Raw genomic sequence first — 22,235 nt, forward strand, 5'->3', positions numbered from 1 at the left:
AAAAACACTTAATGGGGATACAATTGCGATTTGAATAGTGCTGTACGTTTCATGAGTTCCAGACTCTAGACTGACAAGATAGTAGAACATTTATTTTTAGCTAGCAAAATCGAACTTGCCACCGGGGGTTTGGTGGGGGCAGGGCCGTAGTCGGCACACTGGGAGTGGAACTTGACAAAATGGCTAAGGCCTGGTACGATAGCTTCTCTCCGGATAGACGTACAAACAGCGTCAGGGCCGCTTCAAACTTACATACGGATTACGATTCATATCCCCAGTTTCTCATGTTGGTAATCACTGGCTATTTGTCAGATGTGTCGTTCTCCCACATTTCAACGATGCTGTAGTGCGAGCCGGTCAAAATGCCCTTTAGTTGTCAAACCACGTTCTCTTTTTCTTGTTACCAATCTTTTTCCGCGCAAACTGTTTTGCGTTCCGGACCAGAATTCTGTGACCGGAACACAGATGATCATTGATTATTTCTGATTGGACAATGATGCCGACGCCCACATGACCCTAACTACAATGTCAAGGTCGCAAAGTCGTGAATACACCAGTTACATGGAACGAAGAAGGAAACCGAAAGTGGGGGAAAAACAAACACCCGAAAAAACGATCTGCGCATGTGTTCAAATAAACCAGAAAAACAAGAAAAATCGCGATGTAATCCTGAGAGCCTTTACACTCTTTCTTTGGACACTCAAAAGCAACTTCAAGGCTGCAAGACAACAAAACTGCACTTTCTGCAGACTGAATATACGCGTTCTAATCAACCGGAAAAAACAAAACACTGAAAAAAACGATCTGCGCATGCGCGAACTTAGGCACGTTTTTACATCGGCGCAGCGATATATGGTGAATTCAGTTGAAAGAGTGAGAGAGAGAGAGAGAGACACAGACTGGAGCTCTGTTTTTCGTTTTATTGACAGTGCGCGTTGTATTTCGCAACGCTGCACAACGCGCCGCGCGCTGTGAATCCACTTCGCACAAAGACATCTGAGGAGGGGAGGTCACTACCGCGTTGTTTCCGGTGTAGCGAATCGACGCATCTTTAGTACACGACAGTAACGTTACAAAACGACAGTCATTGAATCTTTGAGTGATCACACACACTTGTGTGAAGCAACATCATGTAAGGTAAACGATACGGGGTGTGTGACGCCTAAAAGAAGGTATCAAACCCCTGAAAAGCCGCCTGGTGGAAGTAGAACGCCGCTTGGCGAGTCCCGCACCGAGCAACTTGAATTCTCACTTCGGGTAGTCTTGCTCGAGTTCAAATTCAAGTTACTCCAGCAATAGTGTCGGGCGCTACATGGTTGGACAATCTACGAGTAGTTTATGGAGCCCCCCAGGCTATACAACCGGTGTAACCATCTTATTTTTCGGCTGAGCGCATCTTTCGTCTTCGAATAGCGAATTATATCTTCCTTTTGAGTGTCAGTGAGGTGAGATGAAGCTTATGGAGGCTGAACTGTTGATGCTAAGATGTGCACTTTCGTCCATGTTAATCTCGTATGAACACTCCACAAGGAATATCCACCCTCATTTCCAAAGTACTGATGATCAACCTTAGGTACTGTACACTATTGTGGGGTCAAATTTGTTCAAAAATATGTTTTACCTACAGTGGAACCCCCCTTTTAAGACCTCCAACAATTTGAGAAAATCTGGTCTAAAAAGGAGGGAGTCTTAACGTCAGAGTAAATTTACAGAGGTTATGAACAACATGCATGCAAATAGACTGAGAAAACAGGGTCTTTATTTTATAAGAGAGGAAGTCTTAAATTGGGGGGGGTTCCACTTTAACACATTTGCCTTATTGCTTCCATCGTCATTCAAGGGACGTAACCACTCTGTCAAAATGTTAGGACCCATGTCGTCATCGGCTCTGTGTGGGAAATTATGAGAGGGGGGGGGGGGGGCATTTTTCTTTATCTAAATCCATTCAGATTCTCCGCTTTTCTCGCTGAAGCATGTTTGCTTGGCTGAATGCCGCACATGAATTCAGGATTTCCAAAAGATTCTCCTGTCGAACCACCATTTTGGAAGGGGAAGTAAAGCTAGGGTTATTCAAATCGGGTAAAGGCAGTCACTAGGTTGGCGCGAGATTGAGTGGTATCGAACTTTCCTACTGGAAATCCACCCAGGTGTATTCCTTATATATACAGGGAAAATGCTGACACTTGTGACAGGGAATGCACCCACTTTTGGTCGACATAGACCCCTTCAGCGTTACTTTGGCAAGGAAGCATCAGTTCAGTCTGTGGTATATTCAAATGCGAAAGCTGGGCCCAGGAAAAGGAATTAAATCGTTAATTTGTGTAACGATATCAGGTTTACCTAAAATCAGTTTTGGCATTCGATAGATCTCTCTGAGACTGAAACGTTGTTTTCAGGTCAAATTAAAGAGATAAAAAAATCATCGCTATGTTCTAGTGAAACAAAAATGAGGCTCCTGTGCGCATCAACGGCAACGCTGTTTAATTTACTTTAAATGGTGTAAAGAAATGTAACGCTCATAATTTGTTGTGTGGTGTACATGTACCGGGCCTGTCAAACTTTGTACAGGCTTTTTACTTTCTTGAAGTTACTCGGCTGGTTGGCGCGCGATGATTTTGCCATCACTGGACATGCAAAATGCGGTTTAACAGGAGGACTTTCTCATTACTTTGACTTTGAAAATTAAAGAAAAGGATAGAAAGATATCATATTTTACCAATAGGGCTATTCTTCTTCTTCTTCTCCTTAATTTTCTTCAGGAAATCCCTGTACAGGACAACTATCCTCATTTGGTTGGTGCTCCTAATTTCCCTCGAGTGAAAGATAAAGTGGATAGTGTTCCTGTGCCTGTGGGAAATAATAACATGGGTGGGTTGGTAGCCAAGCTTGCTTTATTCCCCCCTCTGCTTCTTTCTCTCTGTAAACTTGTAGGGCTAGTTATTTTTCGGTAACTTATATTACCCAGCAACCAAAATCACTTACAGAACAACAGGCCTGAACCTTTGATAGCACACAGGTTTAAGAGCCAGACTTTTTTGGATCTACTTACAGGCAAATCCAGCTAACTCACAAACGGTTAAGTCAAAAATTCGCTTAGCACACAAAGAAATTCTGGTCCGGAATTATCCCTCTTTATCTATGTGTACAAAGTACCCTGAGCTCGAAATGGGATTTCTCTTTCGTAAGTCGAAAGACGGATAGCACACAACAGAAAGTCAGTCCCAAAGACAAAATTTACTCTATATTTACTACAGCAACTCGAAACACGAAACTTGGCGTCTCACACTAGCGCATTGTGTAACCTTATTCCCTTCTTCTCTACACGGACGCCACACCGACTGGTCAGTCGGCACGCAATAAAGTATGAAGTGAAGTTAGGAGGGGGCGAGGAGTAAGGAGAGGCGAGTGGTACTCACAGTGTGTGTTTGTGTGTGTTCACGGGTGAACCACGTGGTTACTATACGGAAGAAGAAGAATTCAAATTGTGGGTTGCCTCTCATTCAGTCTTTGTTCAGTCTTGTGTGCTCTGTGTGTGCGGCCAGATCAAAGGCATTGGGTGGCCTTGTTTACAGACACGACCTTCTTCCCAGGGGTCAGTGACCCAGTTTTTGCCATGAGAGGTGGTTCCCCTGTCATATCTGAGAGAGGAAACACTTCCTGCATGGGGGTCAGTGACCGGTCAGTGACCCAGTTTAACAGAGTGGAAATCTGTGGGTGGGCCAGATCAAAGGCAGGGCAGTACCTAGTAGCTGAAACATGCATTATCACAAGTTGTTTGACTGATACTCAAGCAGTCTCTTTGATTTTTTTCGTAGTTCACGGTACTATGACCAAGTCGAAATTTCGGATAGGACACAATAACAATTCGGTCCCTTCAATTTCGTCTTATCCGGATTTGCCTGTATGTGATTGAAAAGTTCCGAATGCTCTAATGTACGAAATATACATTTCTGGAGCAAACAATACAAACATACCGCATTTAATTTAACAACTACAGGCTTGAACACATGGATCTCCGTTCTGCTTAAGCTCGCATTTTTCATGATCCGCTAACTTCCACTATTATTTTTAATAATCACTGAGACTCGGCATTTGCTGCCCTACATGTCATGCCTGGCGTCCAATTTCAGCCCCTGTGCTGAGAGGCTGGCCTACTACACAGTGCTACCTAGCGCAGCAACCGGGCCCGACGAAAACAATACAAACAGGACGAAGGATACAGAGCAAGAGCGATAGAATCTATCTATATCACTGCTGAAGGATAGAGGGGGGAGGGTCTATTGCAGAGCTATGCCTCACATGACTAAGTTCAGTAAAATTGGCGATAATCAATGCAAACATAATTATATGTGCCTTGAATAAATAATGAGATATGTTGTATGTCCACCAGGTGAAGCCACCTAACATCAGGATGAAGAGGAAGCAGCCGTGGACTGTGGTAGTGAAGATGGAGCACCAAGCTGTTGAAGAATCATCACCAGCCTGTAGTGTGATGCAGACAACTCCAAGCGGTGAGTGTGTATTGTGATATTGTGTGTGAAAGATGGAGAGCGGTGAGTGTGTAACGTGATATCATATTGTGTGTGTGAAAGATGGAGAACCATGTTGTCGAAGAGTCATACGCCTGTAGTGTGATGGAGACAACTCCAAGCGGTAAGTGTGTAACGTGATATTGTGTGTGTGAAAGATGGAGCACCGTGTTGTTGAAGAGTCATCAGCCTGTAGTGTGATGGAAGGTTGTGTACGTAAGGGTGAAAACTGATGAAACCCTGCAGTGTTTTTTTCTGAAAATGCGCTCTAACGGAACGTGTTGTGTAATTATGTAAGCATGTGTATAATTATGTTGTCATAATTCACTTTTACCTTTTTTAGCTGTTCAAAAATCTTCAAATACCAAGGCTCGGAAACTAAAATGATACCCCATGGGAAATAATTTCTTGAGAAGCCAGTGGTTCCATTTTCAAAATTAATTCATCATCAAATGTCCACTTTGCACAGGGAATACCCAGGCTGTTCATTTCTGGTATGTGACCAAGTGGAGAGATTGTCTTATTCCATGCGGAGGCCTGGCCACATCTGAGATTGTGTTCCAAACTGTTTTGAGATATGTTTACACAAGAAGGAAATTCAATGTGCCTTTAAGTGTCATCTCTTTCTGTCTTTCGTGAACATATCTTCTTCTCTTTCAGGAAGAGAAACATTCTGTCTTTTTAGAGTTAATAATTTTTATCTTTCAGGAATGTTCTCTTTCATACGTTCAGAAAAGGTCTGTAAACATGTTGTCACGATGAAGGGAAGACTTCACACAGATTTATGAATTTTCTGTTTCAGCACCAGCAGGTGAAAATTTCAAGACAGAGAAAGCGGTGTGCGTACAGATGGAGCATCCAACAGAAATACCAACATCGTCCAGTACTTACAGTATGGTGATGGAGACAACTCCAAGCAGTGAGTGTGTAACGTGATGTTGTGTGTGTGAACAGTGATGACTGATCATGTACATTCAGTTATTGATTACTGGACACAGGTTTTAGATGTAAAAAATATTTGATTTACAGCAGTAAGCTAGGTTTCCAAGAGAACGTGTTTTATGACTTTTGACATGAGAATATTTTGGTATGTTAACCCTTGGGCTGGTTGTCGCGACATATGTCGCGCTACTTTACGTATACGGTCACCTGGTTGTCACGACATATGTCGCGCTACTGGCTCAGTCTGTTTGGTCGGTTCCGATTACCTCCCATGGATGCGAAAACCTATATGACCGTTTTTTGTTATTTTTCTTTCTGTTAATTCACCAGTGGCAATGTAACATGTGTTACAGAATTGCACCAGTGTAAGGGTTAAACAAGTTGCGTAAGGCGAAATTACTACATTTAGTCATGCTGTGGAACTCACAGAATGAAACTGAACGCACTGCATTTTTTCACAATGACAGTAGTCCGCCGCTCGTGCAAAACGCAGTGAAACTGACGAGCCTGTTTAGCGCGGTAGTGGTTTTGCTGTGCTGCATAGTACTCTTTTCTGTACATCTCTTCGTTTTAACTTTCTGAGCGTGTTTTTAATCCAAACATATATCTATATGTTTTTGGAATCAGGAACCGACAAGGAATAAGATGAAATTGTTTTTAAATCGATTTCGAAAATTTAATTTTGATCATAGTTTTTATATTTTTAATTTTCAGAGCTTGTTTTTAATCCGAATATAACATATGTATATGTTTTTGAAATCAAGAAATGATGAAGAATAAGATGAATGTTAATTTGGATCGTTTTATTAAAAACAAAATACAATTTTTAGATTTTTAATGACCAAAGTCATTAATTAATTTTTAAGCCACCAAACTGAAATGCAATACCAAAGTCCGGCCTTCGTCGAAGATTGCTTGGCCAAAATTTCAATCAATTTGATTGAAAAATGAGGGTGTGACAGTGCCGTATATGTCTCCTGGTCTTAATTTTACTTGAAGGCAAAGTATCTCAACTGCTTTAAATCATGCAAAAATATGAAAGTTGCAAACCATCCAAATATAGGTGTTATATTCACCACAGATTGTCAAAAATCATCAGAAGCATAATACATTTTGTGTTTTGTAATAAAAAGAACAATTACACATGAGAATGCAGAAACTGATGCTGACAAAACCTGCAACTGTTTTGTTATGTTGCAATCGCACATTTCCGAACAGTCACTATACGCGTAAGGTGTGTGGGGGTCGTGTTGTCTCAGGCTGCGGCAACAACAAAAACATAAAAATTCAAGTTTCGCTCAAAGTCACTTTTAAGGGAAGCAACTGCCTAGAGATAAATAGAGCTTAAACAATGACCACGAGTTGATTACTGGAAAATAAACCACGAGTGGGTATTACCAAGCGGCTGCAAATACCCACGAGTGAATTACCAAGAGTGAATTACCAAGCGGCTGCAAATACCCACGAGTGGTTTATTTTCCAGTAATCAACGAGTTGTCGTCATTGTTTAAGCTATTTATACAACGAACAACACGGGTCGAACATGCAGTCATGCAGACGACATTTGGTAGGCATAATCACTCAGAGTGTCAAATGCGCGTCATTCAAATAGTCCCTATTCTTTTACTTTATTCTTAGTCTCCGACTCGTCTGCATTATACTTGTCTCGTCTAAATATCGGACCCCATTGCTACGATTAAAACACAATAGCGTTTATATAGCTATTCTGACATTACATTCTGTGTTAAAATCATGTTTTTGTCAGCAACAAGGACCAGAATGGTCCATGTCGTTGATAGCAGACGACGGTTCCCTTTCCGCATGAAGCCACGGAAATAACCGAACATTGAAAAACCCACGGACATGTATTACGGAGAAAACTCGGGATAACCGGATGTTTAGCATTACGTCAATATGCTAGGAATCATATGACGTCATGATGTATCATGCTTGCCTACGTAGATTGTATGTTCGAAAGTCTGACTTCTGTTGTGAATTCGCGTGGTGAAGACTGCGGTAAATCTGTAGATGATAAGAGAACAAGGATTGTCTCAGAAGAAACGACTAAATGTTTCAGACGGGTAACTTCATTTCAACATTGCACTATATAATGGACGTTCTGTGTGACAGGAGAGTTTGCTGATTTTGTGTTAAACATTGGAGAGATCGTCTGCTAGAATCAGAGTACTATAGGTCGCTTCAGATTGCAGCTTCTGGAAATTTGCAAGGTTTGTTGCCTGTTAAAGAACTGGATTTTACACGTAATGTATGTCATGTACAGTAAGCAACAACAAAAACACACACAAAGCAAATGGCATCGTCTGTCGACTAGTCACATAAACAAACCTGGCGAGGTATGCGTGTACTTCATACACGTCAGCCATTGTTGTTACAGTTTTGAGTCAACGTTGTACGTATTCTTCCGCAACAGGGTCCAATCGTCTGGGTTTCAAATGTTCTAAAAATAAATTCTAGTGTTGATTATTTTTTAGCCCTCTTTATTCTTACTTCGAATAATCCACGTGTGATTTTTGGGTGTAATCAAAGTAGTTCGTTCTAATTTCTCACTTGTCTAAAAATAATCAACTAGATTTAATCCACCCCTCGGTTGCATTGCAGGAGTTGTATAAAACGTGGTTATTCCCCTTTGCACACGATTCCTTAACCACTAAGCCTATGTTCCTGTGGTCGCAGGGTGTGTGTATGTAAACTCATCTGAAATACTTTCAACTAGGCACGTATGCCCACATACAGCATAAAGCCTGAGACTCTGTAAACGCAGGACTCTGAGACGTTCGCAAGAACCCAGTCCTCTACGGAAGAAGATGACTTTAAAGACTCGCTCCTTCTTGTGAAAATGGTTTGGATCAGCATCTCAGATCAGGTCGGGCGCCCCCCGCGGGTTAGGGGGAGTCATATATTGGTTGGGACGAAAAAGAACAGTACATGTCGTAAGAGGCGAGTAACGGATTCTGTTTCTCCTTTTACCCTTGTTAAGTGTTTCTTGTATAGAATATAGTCAATTTTTGTAAAAATTTCAGTCAAGCAGTATGTAAGAAATGTTAAGTCCTTTTACTGGAAACTTGCATTCTCCCAGTAAGGTAATACATTGTACATTGTACTATGTTGCAAGCCCCTGGAGCAAATTTTTGATTAGTGCTTTTGTGAACAAGAAACAATTGACAAGTGGCTCTATCTCATCTCCCCCCTTCCCCCGTCGCGATATAACCTTCGTGGTTGAAAACGACGTTAAACACCAAATACAGAAAGAAAGAAAAAAGTTAAAAAAAATTGTAAAAAAAAGTTAATAAGGCGACCCCCTTTTTTCTTTGCACAGATGTGTTTTTCAAACTTTTTGTTTGTTTGCTTAACGCCCAGCCGACCACGAAGGGCCATATCAGGGCGGTGTGTTCATAATGCTTCCTGTGCACAAAATGTGTAATGGATTAAATTACATTACTCTGAAAAAAAGAGTGACCAATCCCATAAGGCCAGACCAACTACCGGTCCGACTTCCGTATGCGTGCGCATACGCCGCCATTTGTACCATACCATACTCAGCGTTCAAGGGAACTGGATGTGTTTACGTACGCTCTGGCTGTGCTCAGCCTTACTTCTTCGTCTTTGGACTTGGAGTTCGCCCCTTGGTCGCCGCCTAAGCCTTGCACCTATACCTCTGCTGTATTTGGTGAGATCTTTCCGTTTTATTTGAAATTTTAGCGACGTTTGTCGCTCATCTCGGACTTGTAAAATTTTTCTCTCAAATTTTTTTGTAAGTTCTTTTTTTGTTGTCATGGCGGAAGCTGCGCTAAGAGATAGTGCTAAGAAGAAGCCTAGTGCCACGCCCAGTAAGAAAGGGTCTCGTAAAGCTAAGATTGCCGGTCTTGCCACTTCTTTAGTTTCTGACTTGTCCGCTAAATCCCCAGTTTTGGCGGAAATGCTTGCTTCCCCCGTTTTGACTACGCAGATTACAGACAAGAGTAGTCATGTTGATAAAACCACTGTTGATTCTGGGGCTCCTATTTGCCTAGGTTTGGCTGCTTCAGATGTAGCGTCGTTGTTACTCACCTTGAGTTCACAGGTTACTACTTTGGCGGCTGAGTTGTCTTCAACACGGGCGGAACTTCGCGCCCTCCCTTCCGGTGTTGCAGATCCACCGTCTCTTGCCAAGATCCGGCCCTCGCCTTCCGCTACTGCTTCTGCGTCGACTGTCTCTACGCGTGCCGTTGTTCATGCTTCGCAGGACGGTGATGTTCGTCTGGTGTCTCTGCTGAACTTGCCGGTTCACGGCAAAGGTATGTCTACCCCATGAGTAGCCGGGTTCTCCGGCGAAAGTGGGGTGCGAGTACAGGAGGAAAAGGCGTGCTCGGTGAGCCGTTATAGCCCTAACAGCCTGGCCGAACCCTTGCGCGAAAGCGCCCGTCGGCCCCACCCTGTGCAGCGAAACGGTGTTGCGCTCCTTCCCCCTCCATCGGAGAATTGTGGGGAGCCGCAGCATCCTCTTCCGCCCGGGGGGCAGGAAGTTGGTGAGTCTAGGGCTGACCAAACGAGTCTCTCTATGATTCACCTACCTGACTATGATGGCGAGCAGGAAGGTTAACGAGGGTGCGTTCACGGTGGTGGACGACACCTAGCTTACTTGCCGTTCAAGTTGTCCAGCGCAATGATGTGGGCTGCGGAAAACGGCATTTAGGTATTGTGGAAGTTGGTGATTCTGGGATTGACCTTGAACGGCTTTGCCGGGAACGTCTTTCCGGGGGTCACCTTCCTGATTGCGATTGCGAGCATGAAGGAGAGGATAATGAGGGTACTTCCATTTGAGGGTGGACGACACCCAGCTTAACTTGCCGTTCAAGTCGTCCAGCGCAGTGCCGTGGGCGGCGGAAAACGGCATTTAAGTTTTGACCGGAAGGGGTGGGGGAGAGCAAAGCATATCTTCCTCCACCTCTATCCGGTTTGACGACTTCCGGCAGTTCGGAGGAACAGGATGTTCACTTCAGCTTCCGCGAATCGTTGTCCATTGCCCTAGAGTTGGCAAAGGGCCGCGTGTAGCCGGGTTCTCCGGTGAAAGTGGTGTACGTTTGCAGGAGGAAGTAGCACGCATTTTCGCGGTGAAAGTTCTGAAACCATGTCTGTTCTTCCGCGTTACGGCGCGCGTTCAGCAGCGGCTAAGAGCCCTGGGCAACGTAAGCTTCCACCCTGGGGGCAGGAAGTTGTTGGGCTGGGTGATTCTTGGGTTGACCATGCGAGTCTCTCTGGGGGTCACCTTCCTAACTTTGATACCGAGCAGGAAGAAGAGGCTTATGAGGGTGCGTCCACGGTGGTGGATGACACCCAGCTTAACTTGCCGTTCAAGTTGTCCAGCGCAGTGACGTGGGCGGTGGAAAACGGCATTTAAGTTTTGACAGGAAAGGGTGGCTGAGAGCAATTTATAACTTCCTCCACCTCTATCTGCGTTCGACGACTTCCGGAGTTCGGAGGAACGGAAAGTTCATTTCCGTGGCCGGGAATCGTAGTTCATTGCCCTGAAGATGGCAAATGTCTTGAAGTTTGACTTCCGCTTCCTCCCGGGGGGCAGGAAGTGAGCAGTAGGGCCGGTTCTTTGTCGGACAATTAAGTCAAGCAGGGAGTCAGCTTCCGGATTGCACGGATGTGCATGATGGCTGTTCAAATGAAGGTGCTTCCGAATTACTGAAAAGCACTGAATTCAGGTTCCGTTTCAAGTTAGCAAGTGCAGTGGCGCTCGCAGCTGAAATGGTTCGAGGTACAACGGGATCGTCCGGTGTGTTTCCATGCAACCGGTTGGTTCTGATGTTTACTAATCCACGGCCGGTTTCGCTTCCGCTTTTGCGGCTGTGTCTTCCGGTTACAGGATGGGATAGCCTTCTACCGTTAACACTGTGGCACTTTTCAGCCTTTGGCTTCCGGTTCCGTTACTGCGGTTCCTTTGCTGTTATACAGGCTGTATCCACTTCCTCTTCCAGTCTTCCAGCTGGCATGAGACAGGTGGATGGAGTATCTGGTCATGGAGTTCCGGCATTTGAAAAATTTTCAAAACTTTTCCGATTTTTGGCAAGTATTGCCTTATTGGGATTGGTGACTGGTTCTCATCATTTCGATGATCGTTATGATGCTATTGAACAAGAGGAGGAAATGGGGAGGCTCATACTTCAGCTGTGTCGCTGTTCACGGCATTTTGTAGTTGATTTGAGCCTTCTGAGGAGAATCTTTGAGTGTTAAGTTCTTAGATCCTCTGGCGGGGTCTTTTTGTACTTGTGGAATTTTTCACAAGCGAGTCTTCTTTGTCACCACTACCTTTGTGGACAACGCTCGACTTTATACCTGCGGCGGTGTTGCTTTAGCTTGTTTCTTACGCTCAAGTAGCGTGTCACTCGCGGAGCGCTTTCTGCAGGCTTCGGTTAACTCCAAGCTTAAGAACTTAGGTTCTCTTTTTTCGTTCTACGGAACCGCCCTCGGGTTGGCAAACATCCATCTGGATTTTGATAGCAAGGAGAAACTGTCTGTTAGATCAAGATCTCCTAGCTCTGGTAGATTGTGGCATCTTTTCTTTATGATTGGCTCTTTTGAACAAAACTTGCGTTTAGTCTCTCGCCTGGGCGGTTACGTTCTAACTGATTGTCTTTGTGGTCCGATAGGACGCAAATACAAAGGATGTAACTTTGCCGTTTTTTACCTGAGAGTAAGCCTCTGCCTTTAAAGTATTGTTTTTTTGGTGAGACTTTAATCTCTTTCTTGTTTGAAAGTTATCTTTTTGAGTCCGCTTCTATGCACGAGGGTTTTTCTCTAACAAAGAGAATCTCACGGTAAAAGGAAAGCGCAAGGCTGGCTGTTATCTACTTTAGCTTTTGGCTCCATACCCTCGCTTTCACAGGGTCTCTTTCATAGATCGTTTTGGCGACCTGTTGGTCGCACAGTACGGGTCTTTGCAATCTTGGTTTCCAGACCTCTTAAGGCTGGCAAGAAGGCATCTTTGCTTTCTCACATTCGAATTACACGGATGTCTACTGTAAGGGTATCCTTGAGATACTCAGGGGCTTCCGCCTCAACTATGGATTTGGTTCAGAGTCTTTATATGGGGTTATGGCGTTTTTGTTCACTTGTCAATTAGACTGGCTTGGTACAAAGGGCTTATTTCTTACGGAAAGAACTCCTCTTCTCTCCGTTTAATGCAGGTGGCGATCCACCTATTCTGGGTTTTCCGTTTTTCTTCCATGTCTTATTTTTAAGACTTTATGTGATTTCTGTCACATCGTTATGACATAGTGCAGCGTTGCTTTAACCCTTTTCAAGGCTAGCCTGGCTGATCAACACGGAAAAGGGCCAAGCTTACTCTAGTAGCTTCTGTGAGAAGTGGGAGTAAGCGTACTTTCTGGCTATTTTGAATATAGACAGCTCTTTTTAAGAAAGACTGATCTATGACTTTTGGGTTTCTTCAAAACATTTTGGCATTTTAGCGTAAAATGGGGAAAACCAGCTTTGAATTGCAATTTTCAATTCATGAAGCAAGAGTTTGGCTCCTTTAGAGTCACGTTTAGCCAATGAAACTTTTCGAGTTTCGAAGATTTTTCTGACTGGCACGGTTCTTGTTAGATCATTGAATCAAAGGTCACTTGCCTTATCTTTCATCTCCGTCGTGATTTAACCTAGGCATTTAAGCGGAAAATGGGGCAAACCAGCTTCCAATTGTATTTCAATTCATGAAGCAAGTTTGGCTCCTTTAGAGCCACGTTTAGCCAATTTAACATTTCGAGTTTCGGAGATTTTTCTGACTCGCACGGATCTTGTTAGATCATTGAATCAAAGGGCATTTGTCTTATCTTTCATCTCCATCATGATTTAACCTGGAACGGTTGAAAACGACGTTAAACACTGAATTAAGGAGGAAAGAAGGTCTATCTACTCTGGTAGAGGTATGACTTTTTGAAGTCAACCTTACCTAGATGGACTGCTACACTGGATTCTTGCTCCTGGAGAGCTTGATGTAGTTATTTGTCCCGTGAGGACGCTCAGAAGGTACCTTTCACGGACTCGGCAATTGGTCAGAAAGTCAGAAGCTTTTATGATATCACTTAACACAGCAAGCCTGTCGCGATATAACCTTCGTGGTTGAAAACGACGTTAAACACTAAATAAAGAAAGAAAGAAAGAAACACAGCAAGGTGTAAGGATATTGCGAAAGTAACTTTAACCAAGTGAGTCTCCATGTTGATCAGACAGGTGTTTACCTGGTGACAAACACAGTCTGGAGATGTTAGGGCAGTTTTGCCTCTCACTGTAGCTAGAAAGTATGAGGCAAGGGCATGGCCTTTTTGGCTGAAGTACTGGAGTCGGCTTACTGGCGGTCTGAGGAGGTTTTTATTAACTTCTACCACAGAGACGTCTTGAGACAGGACAGTAGTTCTGCGCTGCCTGCTATGGTAGCAGCAGGACAAGTCCTACATGCTTGAATTTTGGTAAATACCCACCACCTATAGTAGCAATCTGCTATACGTGAGTTGGGTAAAGTTATGTAATTTAATCCAAAATTTTAGTAATAAATTTTAATTTAATTAATATACTTACCCAACTCACGTCGTTTAATCCCTCCCGCCTCCCCGCTGTGGTGGTATTGGGGACTAAAATAGAAGTGAGTTGGGCTTCGTTTGGTATGATACAAATGGCGGCGTATGCGCACGCATACGGAAGTCGGACCGGTAGTTGGTCTGGCCTTATGGGATTGGTCACTTTCTTTTTTAGAGTGGTCTCCCTTGTTACCAAGGGGACGCGTACAGCGTTACCAGCACTGAACTAGAGTTAATTGCTATACGTGAGTTGGGTAAGTATATTAATTAAATTAAAATTTATTACTAAAATTTTGGATTCAAGCTGCGGTTTAAACACACTAATAACTCCTTAAGTGTTTCTTGTCTAGAATGTTTGTATAGATTTTAGTCAAGCAGTATGTAAGAAATGTTAAGTCCTTTGTACTGGAAACTTGCATTCTCCCAGTAAGGTAATATTGTACTACGTTGCAAGTTTTTGATTAGTGCTTTTGTGAACAAGAAACATTGACAAGTAGCTCTATACCATCTCCCCCCTTCCCCCGTCGCGATATAACCTTCGTGGTTGAAAACGACGTTAAACACCAAATAAATAAATAAATAAAAGTGGCTTTATCCCATCTCCCCCCTTCCCTCCGTCGCGATATGACCTTCGCGGTTTAAAGCGACGTTAAACACCAATCTTTAAAGAAGGAAAGCGTTCTGTCTTTGGGAGTTGTGAATTTCTATCTTTCAGGAATGCTGTCTTAGAGAGAGAGAGAGAGAGAGAGAGAGACACAGAGAGAGAGAGGGAGGGGGAGAGAGAGAGAGAGAGAAAGAGAGATATGAGAACATCGAATGGTTTATTGTACTAAGGCAGGGGCGGATCGGGGGGGGGGGGGGGGGGGGGGGTCCGGGTTTTGAGGAAACCCCACTCAGAAACAGTTTCATCAAGAGACTTACAAACGATTTTTGAATTTTCTGTTACAGCACCAGCAGGTGAAGATTTCAAGACAGACAAAACAGTCAACGTGCAGATGGAGCATACATCAGAAATACCAACATCGTCCAGTGCTGACAGCAACGTTGTTTGGCTGAAACAAGAGGCAGCTGAAATACCAACATCGTCCAGTGCTGACAGCAACGTTGTTTGGCTGAAACAAGAGGCAACTGAAATACCAACATCGTCCAGTGCTGACAGCAACGTTGTTTGGCTGAAACAAGAGGCAGCTGAAATACCAACATCATCCAGTGCTGACAGCAACGTTGTTTGGCTGAAACAAGAGGCAGCTGAAATACCAACATCGTCCAGTGCTGACAGCAACGTTGTTTGGCTGAAACAAGAGGCAACTGACATACTAACATCATCCAGTGTTTACAGCGACGTTGTTAGACTGAAACAAGAGACACCTGAAGTACCAACATTGTCCAGTGCTTACAGTGAAGTTATCAGGCAGAAACAAGTGGCAGCAGAAATCCCAATTGATTTTGGAACCATTGCAGACACAGCTTCATTTTCAGAACAAGATTGGGGTACATGTTCAAATGATATCAAGCGTGAAAAAGACGGTGTGGGGGAGGGTGGAGCAAGGCCAGTGATGGAGGTCTCCGACAAGTGCAAAGAGGAGTGTACATGCAATGCGGGGCAGGACTTCAAGACTGAGGCATTCCCAGCTGTGACCGAGACCAGCATTTCAGCGGCTGAAGACATCCCTGCAACAAGTGTGTATGCGCATGGTGAGAGTTTTGTTTGTGGTGGTGTGGAAGTTGAAGAGGACAGGAAACCAGACATTGCACGTGACTGTGTAACGCAAACAGCATTTTGTCCTCTGTCTGCAGGCTGTTACTGTCAAGTGGAAGTGAAACAAGAGCCACGTCAAGTGGAAGTGAAACAAGAGCCAGTAGAACCCACACAACACTTTGAGAGTGTGGAACACAGTGGTAAAGATGAATTTCCTGGTTTGAAGAACAATTTGACAAGATGTGCACTCCCATACAGTAAGAAACGACAATATGTCTGTTCCACGAGTGCAGTTACACATAATTCAAAGCGTCAAGTAAACAATCACTTGACAAAAGAAAGACCACATGCCTTCCTTAAATGTACAACAATATTTGGTCAAAAGGAGGGTGTAAACAAACACATGTTAACACATACAGGAGAAAAGCCACATGCCTGTCCTCATTGTTCAAAGAAATTTGCTCAGAAACGAGATTTGAAGATCCACATGTTGACACATACAGGAGAAAAGCCACACGCCTGTCCTTCTTGCAAAGTGAAATTTGCTCACAAAGGGACTTTGAAGACCCACATGTTGACACATACAGGAGAAAAGCCACATGCCTGTCCTTATTGTTCAAGGAAATGTACTCGGAAAGAGCATTTGAAGACCCACATGTTGACACATACAGGAGAAAAGCCACATGCCTGTCCTTATTGTTCAAAGAAATGTACTCGGAAAGAGCATTTGAAGACCCACATGTTGATACATACAGGAGAAAAGCCACATGCTTGTCCTTATTGTTCAAAGAAATGTACTCGGAAAGAGCATTTGAAGACCCACATGTTGACACATACAGGAGAAAAGCCACATGCCTGTCCTCATTGTTCAAAGAAATTTGCTCAGAAACGAGATTTCAAGTCCCACATGTTGACACATACAGGAGAAAAGCCACATGCCTGTCCTCATTGTTCAAAGAAATTTGCTCAGAAACGAGATTTCAAGTCCCACATGTTGACACATACAGGAGAAAAGCCACATGCCTGTCCTCATTGTTCGAAAAAATTTACTCACAAAAAAACTTTAAAGACCCACATGTTGACACATACAGGAGAAAAGCCACATTCCTGTCCTCATTGTTCAAGGAAATTTGCTCTCAAAAGGACTTTAAGGAACCACATGTTGACACATACAGGAGAAAAGCCATATGCCTGTCCTCATTGTTCAAAGAAATGTACTCGGAGAGAGCATTTGAAGACTCACATGTTGACACATACAGGAGAAAAGCCACATGCCTGTCCTCATTGTTCAAAGAAATTTGCTCAGAAAAGGTCTTTGAAGACTCACATGTTAACACATACAGGAGAAAAGCCACATGCCTGTCCTCATTGTTTAAAGAAATTTGCTGTAGAAAGTGATTTCAAGACCCACATGTTGACACATACATGAGAAAAGCCACATGTCTGTCATTGCAAAATGAAATTTGCTCGGAAAAGGAATTTAAATACCCACGTTTTGACACATACAGGAGAAAAGCCACATGTGTGTCCTCAGTGCACAGTAAAGATTGTGCGCCAAAATAGTTTGACAATCCATATATTAACACATACAGGTGAAAAGCCACATGCCTGTCCTCCTTGTACAAAGAAATTTACTCAGAAAGGGCATTTAAAAACCCATGTGCTAAGCCATAAAGGAGAAAACCCACATGCCTGCCCTCATTGTACATGGAAATCTGAGCGGCGATCACGTGATCTGTGTAAAGGAAATTAGTTATCCGATAAGTGATCCAAGTGAATGTAGAACGTTGGAATTAAATGACAGACATTGATCTGAACGGGGTGGTGGGAACTGGGTGGTTAGCCTCGATTACCATGCTGAGTTTTCACATGTAAGGTGAGGAAAATGCCTGTATGTAAAATTGTGGAGCTGCGAATGTTTACAAAGCGTACACATGTATTCGGAAAAAAGAAAGGCAGTTTGAGGTTGTTTTTTCCTGTCATTTTATTGAAAACAATGTTTTGCAAAGAAATCATGCATTGCTTCCAACCGGCTGGGCGTTAAGCAAACAAACAAATTGCTTCCAACAGTTGCGCTGATTACAAACAAGATTATTTCTGATGCAATGGTGTGTGTGTGTGTGTGTGTGTGTGTGTGTGTGTGTGTGTGTGTGTGTGTGTGTGTGTACTTATACATGACGCGAGAGCGTCAAATAATTGACATTAAGGGCAGACACCACAGTGAAAAAAGTGATTTTTTTGTTCCCTGGTCATTTCGGTTTTCTTTCTGATTCTGGATTTTGAACCTCTTCTGGTTACTCTGATGTACTGATTTTAGATCAGAATTAATCATAAACGGTCAAAACGGCTAAATGAACAATGTATGTGTATGCAATTGTGTATTGAACAAACACAAAACAGCAAAAAAATGCGTATGTTTGAGAGGTGAATGTGAGTCAAACACATCGTCAACGGTGGTCACGTTAGCATGACTGGAATGAGTTGTCTTTTCTTTGCTACAATCAGTTCATACCGCGGACAACGGGAATTTCCGTTTACAGATTTCGCGCCGTTAGTAACAGCAACTAGAAGACATTCCAATGAGCCGAAGACAACCGATGAAGATTCCGGGAGATTCCGTGTGAAAATTTTTGTCTACTGACCAATCGAATCGCGGATATTAAACTTCGTTTATGCTCGGTCTCGTTCGGTTCGATTCGGCCTTCCCAGAATGCAATATTCTTGATTTCCGCCAGGTCTCGCCAAAGGCGATGTGAAACATCTACAGCTGCGATTTTCCTTGGATATCTTTGTGGAAACTTCAGTTTATCACACGTTTTGCCCCGATTTCAGTGCTTGACACGCAAAGGAGATAATTATCGACTAAAATCAGATCAGTTGCAGAGGCTGGCGTGACAGAAGTTTAAAAAGAAAGTGCGAGTCGATAGTGTCGTCTGCTATTGCTACGAACGAATCGGAAGATCAAGTTTGTGCATTCTTCTTCGTCCAGAATGAAAATTGGCTGGAAACTATGCTGCTTCCCTTGCAACAGCTGAGATGGAGCAAGAAATCACCACCGGTGGTGTACGTTTGAAGCACGTTGCCATGAGTGTTTTGAGCCACGACTTATTTTAGAGTTGCGGAGCGGAATGCGTACGGCAAAAAGGACAACACGGAGTTTGCCATTTATGGCAACGAGAAGGCAGACCCTATCTTTTCTCTTGAAAAAAGCAAATAAACTGCTTAGAAAAAGAACAATCAATACAAAAATGACTATGTTCAGCCATGGTGCAACTTGCATCTCCTGGGAAATCTGGTGCAGTGAATACTAGCCCAAGCAGAGCAGGGAAGATTCCAAGCAGCTGATAAGCAAGATGGTAGTAGGTATGTATTTTTTTCTTCTTTTGACAAACATGTAGAAGTTTATATATTTGTTTGGTTATGTGTGTGTGTGTGTGTGTGTGTGTGTGTGACTGTTTTATGCTGAAGAACAGAATCTAAGTAACAACACCCTGATGCAAAGAAACTGAATAGGATGCAAATTTAGTCAGTTATGTGCTGCTACTGTGAAGCTTGGTTGTCACAAGGTTTGTCAGTGTTGGGGCAAAACATCTGTTCTTTCCTCATTTATTTTCTCGAGCATATTATATATAGCTTGCTCCTGTGATCACAGTTTTCTTGTGGCTCAAACAAACATGCATTCACATGGCCCAGTGAGTGAACATTGCTTGTGGTCATACGTCCCATGCAGACCATATGGTTTCTGCATGCAATGTATGTGCAATAGCTGTAAACCAGATCAGCACTGCCTAATAGTACCATTCACATGATTTGTCAACATCTTTTTGTTCACTGCTTGACTATCAGCACTGACATATGCATGCGCCCAAATATCGTGTTACCATGTATCACAATATTAGAATACCTTTTTTCAAATGTGTGTGTAAGGGGGGGGAGGGTCATTGTTGGGAAAATGTGAATAGCAGTATATGAGTTTGTCATAGACATATATTAATTTTGAATTTATGTTGTCTCTACAGATGCAGAAGCTGGAGAGGAGCTTCCAAAGTACCCATGGCATTGCAAGGCAATTCACAGAAGTCAACCCAAATATTGTAGTATAGAAAGTAAAGGACACTGTCATATGACTCCCTGATTATTCAAAGCAAGTCCAAAAGAGGTCCAAGATAAAAGGCTTCACTGATAACAAGTTGGGAGTTATGGATGGGCATACTTTACGCAGCGTGAACATAACGGATGAGAGTTGATCATTGTGACCTTCGAACAGTTTCCTTGGTGCTAGCAGAACACTGGGTGTTGTTATTTTAAATTTTGTTGAATTTAGTTTCTGTTTTTCTTGTGGAACTAAGCAAGACTTGTTGTTTTGTTAGTGTTGTTTTGTTACATGTTTCATAAACGTTTGTGTACAAAAAATACATTTTCTTCGCGTTTTGTGTATTTTCTCAAAACTACTTTTTTGTCACTTCAAAAGCCTAAGGCTTTTTTTCTTATGAACTTGCGTTGTTGAAACTTTGCATACATCTTGAGTGTGTTATTTTGCAGAAACTGATAGAGTGATTTCTTGAAAAAAATATTTATTGAGAAGTTATACCGTTTTGGGGGGCGTTTTTTCATGAAACTCAACATCACTCACTTTCATCACTGATATTTTTTAAATGACTTGAGATATCAAAAAACGACTCTATCAGTTTCTCGGCATTGTGCTAAAGTATAAATAACAAGCATCAAAACAAAATTTCATGCAGTTTTAAAAAAGCCTTAGGGTTTTAAAAAGGGGCAGTTTGGCGGCCATCTTGGATTGCTACCATGGCAACCGATGGTCCAAATTTTTATTTTTTTTCATTTTCTCAGGAGATGGACTGAGTACTTAAATTCTGAAACATTTGTTGACCCAAGAGTTAAGAAACAAAAAAAATCACTTTTAACACCAGTGCCTCCCCTTAATGATATTAATGTCGTAATTTACATTACTTCAGAAACTAAGTTAGATGCGTGGTATTTCCTGTGGTAATAGAAATTGATCTGGGTCCGTATGCATGAGGAGGAAGTCAGCAACACTGGAAGTAGAGGCCTCTTTTGGATCCCGAAGTTTAACTTTCCAACTGTTCACTATGCATGAACGCCGGAGTGGTGACTTCAAGGTCGTGTACGGTAAGCTTGCCACCAGAGAAACAAATCTCATCGAGAGTTCAAAAAGGCGAACGTTGAGCGCACTGTAGTACTAACAGCGTTATTGCTGTTGTTTTTGAATGGTTAAACGAAAGGTTCAAACTTGTGATGATTGTCTTGGAATCGAATGACTGCCTATGACAAATGACTTTCTTGGCCTGAATGTTCGGAGAAGAATAAATGATTATATTGAACTTTTTTTCTTTTTTTGTTGATCTCAGTTGCATGCAGCCAGCTTCAATCCTTTTTTTGACTCACATGCGAAGCAAAAGTGAGTCTATGTACTCACCCGAGTCGTCCGTCCGTCCGTCCGGAAAACTTTAAGGTTGGATATTTCTTGGACACTATTAAGTCTATCAGTACCAAATTTGGCAAGATGGTGTATGATGACAAGGCCCCAAAAAACATACATAGCATCTTGACCTTGCTTCAAGGTCAAGGTCGCAGGGGCCATAAATGTTGTCTAAAAAACAGCTATTTTTCCCATTTTTCCCATTTTCTCTGAAGTTTTTGAGATTGAATACCTCACCTATATATGATATATAGGGCAAAGTAAGCCCCATCTTTTGATACCAGTTTGGTTTACCTTGCTTCAAGGTCAAGGTCACAGGAGCTCTTCAAAGTTGGATTGTATATATATTTTGAAGTGACCTTGACCCTGAACTATGGAAGATAACTGTTTCAAACTTAAAAATTATGTGGGGCACATGTTATGCTTTCATCATGAGACACATTTGGTCACATATGGTCAAGGTCACTTTGACCCTTTTGAAATGTGACCAAAATAAGGGAGTGAACCACTAAAAGTGACCATATCTCATGGTAGAAAGAGCCAATAAGCACCATTGTACTTCCTATGTCTTGAATTAACAGCTTTGTGTTGCATGACCTTGGATGACCTTGGGTCAAGGTCACATGTGTTTTGGTAGGAAAAATGCGTAAAGCAGTTCTTAGTGTATGATGTCATTGCTAGGTTTAGTTATTTGACCTTGACCTAGGGTCAAGGTCATGTAAAGGTCAAGGTCAAGCATGTGAGTCGTATGGGCTTTGCCCTTTTTGTTAAAATATGCACAGCATGTTTACTGTAAAATATGACAATGAGAAATTTAAAAAAAGTTATTTCAGCTTTATATTGTTGGAGTTGTTTTGAAGTCTTTTTGTCTTCTGGGCCCGTATGCATGAACTAGAAGTAAGAAACACTGGAAGTAGAGGCCTCTTTTCGAAGTGGGAACTCCCGAAGTCAACTTTCTAACACTGTTCACAATGCATGAACTGACTTGAACGCCAAAGTAGTGACAGCGAGAGTATTAAGGT

General features: G+C 42.6%; 1 protein-coding gene and 2 long non-coding RNA genes across 3 annotated transcripts; all 3 read left to right on the forward strand.

Moving 5' to 3' along the window:
* The first annotated feature begins 912 nt into the window (after window positions 1-912).
* Window positions 913-5,418, forward strand: LOC138949787 (uncharacterized). The gene is made up of 3 exons (XR_011450447.1): window positions 913-1,137; window positions 4,391-4,511; window positions 5,332-5,418. It is a non-coding gene; the product is annotated as an uncharacterized lncRNA (long non-coding RNA).
* A 9,604-nt stretch (window positions 5,419-15,022) lies between these two features.
* LOC138949698 (gastrula zinc finger protein XlCGF58.1-like) lies at window positions 15,023-17,325 on the forward strand. Its single transcript, XM_070321483.1, has one exon. The coding sequence runs from the start codon at window positions 15,049-15,051 to the stop codon at window positions 17,179-17,181; it is 2,133 nt and encodes a 710-aa protein (XP_070177584.1). The 5' UTR covers window positions 15,023-15,048; the 3' UTR covers window positions 17,182-17,325.
* A 624-nt stretch (window positions 17,326-17,949) lies between these two features.
* Window positions 17,950-20,167, forward strand: LOC138949766 (uncharacterized). The gene is made up of 2 exons (XR_011450426.1): window positions 17,950-19,115; window positions 19,772-20,167. It is a non-coding gene; the product is annotated as an uncharacterized lncRNA (long non-coding RNA).
* Window positions 20,168-22,235: the final 2,068 nt, after the last annotated feature.

This window comes from Littorina saxatilis, linkage group LG16 (assembly GCF_037325665.1).
Source record: "Littorina saxatilis isolate snail1 linkage group LG16, US_GU_Lsax_2.0, whole genome shotgun sequence".
NCBI lineage: Eukaryota > Metazoa > Mollusca > Gastropoda > Littorinimorpha > Littorinidae > Littorina > Littorina saxatilis.